General features: G+C 35.4%; 1 protein-coding gene across 1 annotated transcript in view; it reads left to right on the forward strand.

Annotated features, from left to right (window-relative positions):
- grm7 (glutamate metabotropic receptor 7) overlaps positions 1 to 13,043 on the forward strand; it is a 239,051-nt gene that overhangs the window by 217,100 nt on the left and 8,908 nt on the right. Inside the window, exon 9 of the mRNA XM_015347912.2 lies at positions 7,561 to 7,807. Coding sequence (XP_015203398.1) covers positions 7,561 to 7,807 — 247 coding nt within the window. The remainder of the gene's footprint in view (positions 1 to 7,560; positions 7,808 to 13,043) is intronic.

The raw sequence follows: 13,043 nt of genomic DNA on the forward strand, positions 1-13,043 counted from the left end.
CTAGCTTCGTAGAACCAGTAGAGCTGTGCCTCCTAAATGAGACTGTCTTTCTTCAAAGCTTGCTTTGTGCTTCAAAAACAGGCTTCATGGCGTACTGTTGACATGTAGCCAGAGGCTTGTCTCATCTGTTAGCAGGAGTGTCACTAGATTTGGTACTAACACCCTGCAAATGGTTCTTTTTTTCAATGTTCACATTTTCCTGATAAGTGTCTATGCAATCTCTCATCTCAAGCATATCTGAAGCTATCCCTGGATAATACATACTGTAGGTTAGAATATTCAGAAATAAAAGAACTTTGTTGAAAGCTAACAGCCTGTCTTGAAGGGGAGTGTTAAATAATTTGCAATTGCTTTTTAATGTTAAGGGAAAAAAAGTATTAAAGAGTTATAAAAAGGCAGGTGTGAATAACACCTTAGGACTCATATACTGTACACTGTATTATTTTTAATCAAGCATCTCTCAGTAGCACAATCAACAGGCTTCATTGCAATGTGAAGGCAAAATGTATGAACTGTTAATGACTGTGAAAGAAAAACATTAATAGTACGATTAGCACAATTGATATTTGCCAAGTATACATTTTATGAATACCTAATTTTATGAATACCTCAATATAAAATATCTCATTTTATGAATACCAGACTGGGACTTCTATTCATTTAATTCACAAAGTGATGACTGTCTCTAAGTTCCTCTTGTCTCTTTAGAATGTTCTTGTCTCACAATAGCATCCTTAGATCATTTCCTAATTCTCTGCATCCAGTAAGGTACAGTAAATCAGAACATGTTTTAGAAACCATATTATCAGAAACCAAGTCATTTTCTTGAAATTCAATGGAAATATTTAAATAATAGATAAACATTATTTTCCAACCCAATCCAAGCCTTTCTGGATGTTCAAAGATTGTCCAGATAAGGTCAGAGGTCAAGTCAGAGAAATTGGAGGGTTACAAAGTGTTGTCCTTATTCCCTTGCTCATGTAACTAAATATTGCTTTAGCGGGAATTCAGGTGAACGAGAAATGTATTGTATATAAGTGCTGAAGCCTTGTATTCTGTAATACTAGTGAAAAGCCTGTTAAGTTGCCTCTATAACTGATGCAGTGACTACAGTTCTGTATTTCTGTGTCATGAGAGTCATCTTCCCCATAGTATTGCACTTTAATGTATACTGTAAATACAGTATGAATGACTGACAAAAGTGTAACTTCCTTTACAGAATATTACTTCTTGAAGTAAGATCCTGGCATTGCATTTTCTAAGTGTAGACCCTGATGGAATTATAGACTCTTAAAAATGTCTTGCATGTCAATTAAAACTTTACAGCTCCTATTTATAGCATCTAACTAATTCAGCTTCTCTTCATGTTCACTTAGCGGCTACATTGGCAGCCTGACAACATTAGGCCTATACAATACACCAGGAGTCTTGGTTTCCATTTGGATTTCATTACTCCATTTTCAGCTCATTTCCTGTGCTGCCGGGTCTGATTACTAGCAACCTTGTACAGTTTTATTTTTGAGCACAGATTTGCCCTTTTCTAACCACATAAAATTATAGGTGGTGGGAGTGTTCTAAATGAAACAGAGCAAATCTGGACTGTAATATTATTGAGTGTTTTTATTGAGGTTTTACTGTAATGTTATTTAATGTACAGTATTATAATATGTCTCATAAAGTCTCCGTAATCTTTCTCATGGCATGGATTATTTGTCAACACCATATCTTACTATGAATCTATACTTTATTATCATTTAAAGAAAATTTGCTTCCATGTCTTAAATAGCAACTCCCTTCGGTAGGGTTGTTAGTCTTACTCCAAAGCCACAAAATTACCAGGCTCCTTTCATAACATGTTGAGAGAAGTATAAATGGTTTAAAAAAATAACCAAATTGGAGTAATCATTTCTTAACAAGAATACAATGGAAAGGGAAAAACATAATAAAAGTTCATAATAAGAGTTTAGACAAGGTTTTTTCTTAAGTTGTCTAGAATAAGGTTGAAGGAAATGGTAAAATACTCACTCCATTGTACATTTCAACATTTCATTGTATAATTTATAATAATATAATAACTTTAATAATTACTTAAAGTTTATCAAATGAGGATTCCAGAGCAGGTGGCAACCCTAATAAGCACAGTCTGTCAAAGTGCACTCTGGTGCCGCATTATCACCGCATCATTGGCCTAAATAAAAGATTAGAATAGGTGTTATTTCATTCAGTCGCTTTTTTTTCCCTGACCACCTGTATCGTACGTGGATTACATGAAAAGATGTCTTATGCGCAATAAAGCACATAAGGCGGACGTCTTAAAAAGAAAGCCTTGTATTAGCTACCAAACTAAACAATTTTGATATTTGTGTATTTTCTTTATGACAGTTTTCATAGCTAAATAGGTTTTATGACAGGTGCATCTGCTGTTCATAACTAAGTAACCTAGTGTAATGCAAAAACTGTTCCTTTAATAATTTTCTATCTTTCATTTTTGAGTTCCCTATATACAGTACAGGTAATTGAGGTAACTTCCTGCCACAAGGCAGGGAAAAAAGTACAGTATACAATACAGTGTATATTTAATAATATTGTGGCTATGCAAATTTTTTATTTGGTACTTTATGATGGTGAAAGGTACAGTATAGATTTTTACTACTTAATTAAAGAACTAATGCTGGCAGACGTTTTGTTATAGATCGTTCTGTTTTATTTAATAGAATACCAAAAAAACAGCATAAACGTTTTTAAATATTATACATACTGTAATGTGAAGCCAAAGTGTGCCACTGCGAGAATTTCACCACCAGATATACTGTTCAGTAATTCTAACAAAATATTTATAAAAGACACAGTAGAAGTCAGTGAAGGAGAACTTTGAAGAAGCTCCAGCAGAGGAGCTCAAATTAGGTTTTGCTCTCATTTCAGTAGCTTTATCTATTTACATTATATCCTCACGTTAATTAAATATTCACTTTGTAAAGAAAAACTGATTGTTAATCATTGTCTTGATGGGATGAAAAATTTTAATTGCTGAGTGGCAGACCAGTCAAGGACTTTGTCATTGTTTATTTGTTAACAAAACTAACCCCTTTTCATCTGAAAATTGAACTAGTTCATAACGAGTTTAAACTGCTATTTGTGTAATTAATTTTTACCCTCTTATTTGTAAATTGGTGTTGAATTTACAATTCTCCAGTCAACTGAAAAGTCCCCCAGTTCAGAAAGTTTAAATAACCTTTTTATATGAATATGTAAGGTACACTATATGAATAACATGCCTCATTTCCTTATTACAAGATATAGTACAGTATATCAGTCCCTGGCACTCTATTTGTTTTGTGCTGACCTGGACCCTGTAAAACCTCAATGTTGTTAACTGTTTGTAATCTTTGCCTATTTCCTTCACAGTTTGCTCTTTTATAAACCATAATTCTAAACTTAAATGGAAAGTTTTAAACGTCACAGTATACATGTTTATCAGAGGTAGAATTGAGTTAAGTCTTTATTGGCTAAATTCTTCATGGATGTCTCTGATAGAATATAGAGCAAGAGCTTATTCCCTTATCTGTGAAAATCGAACGTCTGTAACTTGCAAAGCTACTTAAAGATTTTAAGCTCTTCTTCTGTTGTCTTTATCTACACAGATAAACAGCAGCATTTAATACGCCTCACGAGTATTCATTCACAATTATGTAAATATGTAATTCATCCTCATACAGTATACAGTATACTGTATATATTACTGAGAGACTGATTCTGAGCTTAGAGTAATGTATTCTGATTTATTTATTTTACAATGAGAAAAGTATCAAGCATGATCCCCTCTTAAAATATTAAAGATTTAAACTTAGCTTTCAGAATACTTCTTGATTTGCTGATCCCTGAGGTTCATGGGGTATTAGTTTGAGCTGGATATCAAACCTAATCAAGTTAAGTACTTCAGTCCTTGAAGAAGTGTTACAATAACTTTTTAATGAGCATCAGGGAATGTTTGGATCGATGTCTATTAAATCACAGTCTTTTCATCACATTCCATACAACCTACAGAAGATACTACTGTATATAACTACAGTATGTTCATCCATTTAGCAATTTGCAAATACACCTTGGGAAGAGAGATCGGCAGAAGTATGGTCATATAGAGTATGATGTTAACCCAAGGAAAGAAAGTCAAGGAGGCATAGAAAGCAAATAGTTTTTAAACAGTAATAAACAGACACAAATTGTTTTCTAGCTGTTTTTTGTTGCTTACTGTAGGATATTCCCGAGGTACACATGTTTTCTTATGTCCATCATTAGTCATGTTATTCACACTGCTTTTCATCAAGTTAACAATTTCCAAAGAAGACAAAGAAAACAAGCTTTATTGTAGAGACAGAATAATGCCAAGTGAAATCATCTTAAGAGTGAAAAACAGGCTCCAAAAGATAGATAACATATTAGTATTACAGTATATATGTACTGTAGATGTAGTACAGCTTTTAGTTATTATCAACTACTACTAAACTGTTGCATACAATGGGACTGTAATATTCTATCTTTCCATCTGAAAATGTTGCAATTTTTCTTGGGGTATTTTGAAATAGTATTTTTTATTTTTCTTGGAAGCAAAAATAATTTTTTAAAGTGCAAAAATGTAAGCTTGTACTTTTTCTGTCTGTACAGTAGAATATTTGCAAGGTATATCTGTTTCTGTGTATATACAATACTGTAAAAGGCTTGTTGCATACAGTCACAATCTGATTCTTCTTTAAATTTGTATTTCATGAAGGATAATGCAATAGCCAAGACACACTTACATTCAGACATTTATTGCTATAAATGTACATCCTGGACTTTTAATTTAATTGTTTTAAAGCAAAATATCAAAGGTTTTAAAAAACTTCCAGGAGGGTAAGTTGAAGACAGGTTCTGTACAACAAAGAATTAGATCCAAAGAATCTTTTTCAGGTGAAAAGATTTAACTGCGGCCTATTGACTGTAACATGTAAGCTTTTTTTTCAAAGTCTTTAGAAAATCTCTACAGGAGTAAGATAAACTCCATTTTCAATAATAACCTTTAAATCTGTCTTCAGTTTTATTAATTTTTGTCTCAGATTTCCCCCTCAGCACCTTTTTGATCTACTTTCTCATCTGGCTCAGAAAGGCCACTAAGAAATTCAACCTTTAAGGCTGACAGCTGGGACATGTGTGAGGCAGAGTGAATGCAGTATCTTTCGATCTCCACTCCTTGCCATAAACATGGTGAACCTAATCAGTAGATATTGTCGGGCTATTGGCTGCTGAAGGAGACGACTCAGTCCCAGCTCCTCCTGGGCCTCATCAAACATCCTCTCAGTTTGATCTGACATAGTGTGGCTCAGCAGATGATTTACCCTGTGTCTCCTGAGGAAATGTCACTGTCAATTCTGTGCTCCCCATGGATCTCAGGCCAACATCAGTAACCATGAATGATGAGGCTGGAGATAGTGATGTTGTATTCAAACGACACACTGAACATGTGACATAATGTGCTGGAACAGTATGATGTGCCACTCGGGACCCCATTAGGACATGGGCAGTCTCATAATGGAGTACATGTCCATGTTTATTTGCAGGACTTCTCAATGACTGCGCTTGAGCTGCAGAATACAGCTCTGCCTACCAGTTACTGGACTATATCTGGTAGTGGAATTGTCACGGACGTCCAAAGGGACTAACCGTGGGGAGCAGGAGAGCGGAAAAAGACCCATATGCGTAGCAGCGAGACGGGAAAAAGGCCCGGGCTCACTAGTGCAAAGAGTTCAGGAATGCTGTATAGAAACCTATGCCCTCAGGGAGTGGACGAGGGGTACTAGGCGGGTCTCAGGACATCCGAACGACAATGCTGAACCAGGACAGAGTGCAAGACCCGGAAATATATAGCCCAAAGGAAAGAGAGGGACAGGAAGGACAGCAGACCGGAAACTAGGGACAGGACAGAGAAGGAGCGCCCTCTGGCTGCAGAGGGCGTGACAGGAATTCATCATAGGATATGCTGATTTTTTCTGCACCCCTCAAACAGCTAGCCAGAAGCCAATGATTTAAATGTTGATATACTAATTGAAAGACTTTAATGTTTCTCCTTCTCCTTCTTCCTCCATGTGAAAAATCAGTTGCTTCCAGTGATCCTCATGCTCCCATGTCAAAAATAGACATCAAAAACAGACATCTCTATTTTTGTAACAAGACATGACAAAACAGTTCCATGTGATTGTCAGCTCTGGGTGGAACGTAGAGATTATGCTCTGCTCTTCTTCTGGTTACTGAGCCAAATGTTGGAGCAAAGTCTCCTGCACAATTTACAGAACAGGATACAAAATCTAAGGCAGATTACATCAAAGCAGACTGTTTTCAAAATGCCAGACATCCACATATGAAATATTCACAGTGTGACATGTATATTCTTGACAAGCTTTAAACTGTTGAGACTAATTATCCAGCAGTTTTTATGGAGCCCCACGTCTAAGGAGATTAAAAAAATTACTAGGTGATAGCCATCTACTGGTAGACTGTTTACGTTACGGAAAGTAGTGTGAATATTACCTTCTATTTACAAGCAAAGGACAAACATGTTGTATGATGTATCGTCATTCATATTAACATCTTTATCATCATCTTCCATCATCATTGTAATAATAAATCCTTGAATTGATATAGCATATATGTTTTTTTAATTCTGCAAAATAAGCCATTTTCTTTTGAAAAGTAACACGCAATTCTGAAAGGGTTGTTTTGCTCTTCGTGTGTGGAAAATTATTAATGCAGACTGATTCTTGTGCATTTTCTATTCCTAAAGGATTTCAAGACCAGAAATCCACATTGGTTATGGGGGGTGTAATTATATTCTAGGACATATAAAACATCTGTGTAGGATCTGGTGGGCCATATTCAGTGGCCAACTCTTTCTCTATCTGTATCACGGAACAGCTTTGATCAATAAACACTGATGGGAAAAGCCTGAATTCACAAGCTAGAAATTATGATTATGAATGAGGAGAATGACACTGCCATCCCAAAGGCTTCTGAGCAATTTCTAAATTTTTTTTCTTTAAATCCTCCATGACTTCAGAGGATACGTTATTGATTGTATTCATATATACTCATATATACTGTAGATAAGAATTAGAAAGGCCATTACAGATAGCCACTGTTTCTTCTCATACATAAAGGTAATTTAATCTAAAGAGTTTTGTACTTTCATTTTATGCTTTTTAATAAATGAGTTTAGATTGTTTTGTACCATATTTTGAATAAATACATTGATATATTTTTTTCCTTCCTCTGAGACACTTTAATAAGAAAATTTGTTTTTTTTCTTGCATTTTTTTAAGGATCAGAATGTTTCTACTCAACTGTTTTACATGGACTGGGTGCATGAAGATAATTCAGTAACAGAAACAAGAAGTATAATAGACATGAAATATACAGAGAAAGATTTTTGCCCAACTGATAAACTGATAAAATGTTAACATCTTTTTCAAAACCTGAACAGATTTGTTTTCCCTCTCTAATATGCGATGTCTGTTCTGTTGTTTTCCACAGTTGTACATACAGACCACCACACTCACCATATCAATGAACCTCAGTGCTTCGGTGGCTCTGGGGATGCTCTATATGCCGAAGGTGTACATCATAATTTTCCATCCTGAGCTCAACGTCCAGAAGAGGAAACGCAGCTTCAAAGCTGTGGTCACAGCTGCCACCATGTCCTCCCGGCTCTCTCACAAGCCCAGTGACAGGCCCAATGGAGAAGCTAAGACTGAGCTATGTGAAAACGTAGACCCAAACAGTAAGTAATGGAAGACTTCCTATAGTAGACCTGGGGAGGCAATATCAAACACAACAACATATGTAGTATACAGAGGTTTGTTTAAACTGTTTCCTCTCGTTCAACAGTTTCATTTGCCAAAATGCTGTTTTCTTCAGCATTTCATTATTTTATCATGCCGCTTCATAGGTATTATATAAATTGATATTTTGTTACACTTAATGTGGAAAGTGTGATTCAATTCAAATTATTCCAAAACATAAAGTCAGTTGACATTCTAGGGAAAATTCAAACAATAACGTAAAAAAAAAAAAACAATTTCCATTACACATTGAACATTACAGTTTAGCTTTAACTTATCCTCAATTGTATAATTTTTTTGCTGAAAGATAATATTGAATGCATACTTAATTATCTAAATTCTCATTCATATGTTGTCCAGGCAATACTTTGAAATAAAAGGCTTTAAAGAGCTGCTGAGGTTTGTATTTCTTTGCAGTAAAATCACAGGTACTTTACCATACAATTGAAAATAAAATGCAGGACACGTCTTCCTTATAAAAGGCAGGTTGTAAACCTGCAAGTGGTTAATTTTTACCTAAATAGCTGTCAGCCCTATGTACTGTATGTTTTAGTAATAGAAGTGCTTAAGAGGTTAGCTGCAAAAAAAACCTGACAGCCTGATAATGCTAAGCCACGCTCTGTTGCTCATTTCATAAACAACTTTCTTTTCAAATGAATTGCTGTCGCTCTGAAGTTGTGTGGAAAGCACCATTAATGTTTGGTGCATTTGAAAAAACCTCACTTATTGTAGCTGAATTAGTTAAGGATTGGGCAATGTGTCTTTCTTACAATATGATCATAATATAGTGTAATCATTCATATTTGTAAGGACACTGTTTTTGTGCCATGTCAGAAAATGTACTGCATTAATATTAAAAAGTCAGATTTTCCTAATTTATGTTTTTCTGAGAGTCACAGTGACACAAAAGACACAATATGACAAAGTTATTTTAAGTATAGAAAGTTTAAATACAGATTTGGGCTTGCTAATTTCAATTTCTAAATGTATAAAATCACAGTTTTAATTTGGAATTATCTTTCCATGCAACATACACAGTATGAACATGATTTTACTTTGTTAATAACCATGTAACTAATCATTTATTTAACACACAAATAACACTCTGTTAATCTAATATCACAGATTTCTAAAGTATTATTAGCCAGGAATCAAGACTTGTCCTACTTACAGTACTTTACAGTTTTAGTTCAGAGAGAGCAGCCTAAGTTTGATATGAGCAATGTACAGTACAGTATGAAGTGCCATGCAGGTCAAATTATAATTAAGAGATGAAAGGAGACACTCTTGAGTTATGATTTGCACTGTACTGTATGTGGGCCTCCAGAGGACATCAGAACGTTAACCACTCATGGAAACTAACCCTATGACTTCATTGAGTTTCAAAGCAATGCTAGTATTTGTGTCTTAAGATAACATCAGTAGAGGGCACAGGTGTAGCTACATTTCAATATGGAATCCAATTTTGGTTCAAATCTCTGTCCCTTACACACATGACACTTACAGCTTGCAGGGGTAGTTTGCAAATTCATCCGTGAATGGTAGGAAGCTAGCTGGGCTTTAAAGTCTCAGTTTCCCTCCATAACAGGATTGTATATATTGTTCACCCTTCATAACTCTGGCACAGCTTCGAGAAATGAATATGTCAGCCTTCCAACTTAGAATAGAGTATAAATCCATGAATAACAGGAGCTGTTAACTGTAAACCACCTGGGCCCATGGTCCTGGGGGGAAAACTTTTTTTCCCGCTAATTTTTTCCCATAATGAATACTGTATCTTCTGAATAATTTCTGTGGCATTTATTGTGAACTTCCTGTATGTGGTGGATTACCTAATAATACCATAAATATTCCCTTAGGACACACTATCAAAGATCCTGGATTATGTGTGCCTCATAATGATTTCTTATTGTTTTCTGCTCATTCATCCCATCATGATTCTTCTATACGACTTGTTTTTCTAAGCTGACATAGACCTTCATTTTAACTACTGTATGTCTCTCAGAAAACAATCAATTTTTAATAGTCCATAGACTAAAGCATATTACCCAAAAGTGATAGTATTATCTGGTTTAATACTGTGGTATTTATGTTCACAGTGTGAATCTTCAGTACTGATTACTTCTGATGGTTTTTCTTTCTGGTGGTTAGTTAAGGCAAGTATCATGTCAAATCAAGAAATAAGACAGAAATGCCAGATCATTCTGGTATTGAAATACAGTATGTGTTTAAAGGAAGAAATGGAAACATTGTGACAGATTTAGTACGTCATTCAATCCTGTCATAAAGTAGTTGTCCCTTTCAGCATCTATAATGTCTGAGTGCTTCTTTGTGGCAAGATTGTTTTGTTCTCCTTTGGATAATTTAAACAGAGAAGAACAATAAAGACTAGGTATATTTATCCCCAGTGTCAGTGTAGAATTTGATGGGATACATGACAAGGTACAGTACATTGTCTGACTGGTAACAACAACCACAATAATCGTAACCCTCTCCCTACGTATGACATGTGGCAGCCATTATACTCCAGCCATCACAACACACAGCATAATAAAACAGAAACATGGGCAAAATAGGAAATGCATATTAAGTTATGTGATGTTGTGCTTTTCTGTTTAGTATAAATAAGTATGTGAATAGTATTAAATATGACAGAACTTATACATGGCCTCTTTGTTTCTTATCACTTATTTTATTTTATCACTAGGATTACAGATTAAAATATATGGCAGCAGTGTGGATCAATAGTAAGGTTTGTGGGTTCAAATTACAGGTGGGACATTGCTGTTCTTCCCTTCAAAAAGATATTTCAGTCATATATTATCAGCTGTATACACAGGTAAATATATAAGTTGCTCTTGATAAAAACATCATGCAAATACATTTTTACATATGTGTTTTGTGTCCAAGATGTGCACCTTTAGCTTTTAGCATATTTCCATGCAGAGCTATGTGTGACCAAACTGTTTTATAACATACACCTTTAAAAAAAAAGCTTTCAAATTTTCAGCTTCCTGATTTCGGATGAGTTTTTATTAGCATCTCTTTCAGTTTTTTTTTCATCACCTTTTGCTATATCTCTGAAATATTTATTTATTAAGTGACACATTTTCAAAAGCTATAATGCATTACTGAGACATTTAAGCTGCAGAGAATAATGTGATCCACAATGGTAAAATAAAATGCCTATCAGTGCTCTTAAGTGGAACAATACTGTTCAGTAGTGTGGTTTTTAGTTGATTTTTATCTATGGAACACTATTAAAAGGGGTGAATTATAAACCATCAAATTACTTGTTTAAAAGCTGAAGTGTAACCCTTCTTTACATTATTTACATTATTATCCAACAGCCATATCACCCTGCAGCTCACAACTGGCAACCCACTGAAGCTAAGCAGGTGTGAGCCTGGTCAGTACCTTGATGGGAAAAACTAAGGTTGCTGCTGGAAGAGGTGTTAGTGGCGCCAGCAGGGGGCACTCACCCTTCGGTCCATGTGGGTCCTAATGCCCCAGTATAGTGATGGGGACACTATACTGTAAATTGGCGCCGTCCTTCGGATGAGACGTAAAACCGAGGTCCTGACTCTCTGTGGTCATTAAAAATCCCATTCTGTTTCTTGAAAAGAGTAGGGGTGTAACCCCGGCGTCCTGGCCAAATTTCCCATTGGCCCTTACTAATCATGGCCTCCTATTAATCCCCATCAATGAATTGGCTTCATCACTCTGCTCTCCTCCCCACTGATAGCTGATGTGTGATGAGCGTTCTGGCACACTATGGCTGCCGTCGCATCATCCAGGTGGATGCTGCACATTGGTGGTGGTGGAGGGGAGTCCCCATTACCTGTAAAGTTTTGAGTGGACTGTCCAGAAAAGCTATATAAGTGTAAACTATGTAAGTGTAAGTGTAACAATTATTATTATTTCATCACACTGGAGGCTGTACTTGAGTTTTCGTAATGTGTGGCCTTTTAACTGTTACGGTAGTGGAGGGTTGTATGAGGCAATCACCACTGATTTTTAATATAATCCCTGCTGTGAAGAATACTCCCAGAAATATTAGTCTCTGCTGTTTAGTCAAAAGTCCATCTATCTTCACAGAGCATATGTCTTCAGTTTTCCTTTACTTCATTTATTTCCATTGTGCTTTGTCAACGTCACTATCCACAGCAGGAGCAGCTCTTTGAGCATAAAGCCAAGACCCTTAATGAAAAATCAAACTCTTTTCATTTCCTTATTTCAATAACTGACAGTATTCCAGTTATAAGTGTGTGTTAGTGCACTGGTTCTATGGAAGAATATACCTTGTAGACATTGTAAACTTTAGTATAGACTAATTAATGAATGTGCAGAATAAAGTCACAATCAAGCATGACACATTTCTAAAAGATTATAACACTAAGGTTTTTTTTGTTTTAATTAAGTTGTTTAATGCAGTACACCATAAATATGCTACATGAATGATTTTTAAAAAATTATAATTAAGTTACTGTAGTTCATTGCTGTAATCTCTTGCAATGCCAAAGTTCAACTTAAGAATTATTGACAATCAGTTCAGCACTCTGGACAATGACCATAGAGTGGGTCTTTCATAGTCAGCTCTTATTAACTATGATATCTTCTAGTTTTTTTTTCCATCTAAGCAGTCATACTTGTTTGAATAGTTCAATATGGGCCAAAACTCAGGTGAGTACAGTAGGCAGACCTGTAGCAGTAAGGCTTCACATTCCTATCCTAACATCTAACGTACCCCCTTCCACTGATATGTGGAAAAGTACAGCTGATATCAATTTACTGGAGCATGTCATAAGCTCTGTTGTGTGCCATACATAATGTATACAGAATTTCATGGAAACTCATTCTTGCTGGCAAGGTTACAGAATTCTATTTACCATGAAATTATCTCCATTTCACCAGACATGCCTCTTGAAAGAGTTTCACATGTTTTTTTTTTGTGTTGTCATTCAGGTGTGGAAACTGATGCCAGCCAGTTTGCCATTCATGTTTATATATGTACAGCTTGAAAAAATGGTGCACTAGGGCTAAAACTAACATTGCTAATACATTTTACACAATTCAAAAGTGAAGCACAAGTTTGGTAGCTAATTATCAACAGTGTTACTCTAGCTTATGTGAAGTCAAAACCTCAATTATTCAATATTCAACATTCGTTTCACC

The sequence above is a fragment of the Lepisosteus oculatus genome, chromosome 4 (genome assembly GCF_040954835.1).
Source record: "Lepisosteus oculatus isolate fLepOcu1 chromosome 4, fLepOcu1.hap2, whole genome shotgun sequence".
Classification (NCBI taxonomy): Eukaryota; Metazoa; Chordata; class Actinopteri; order Semionotiformes; family Lepisosteidae; genus Lepisosteus; species Lepisosteus oculatus.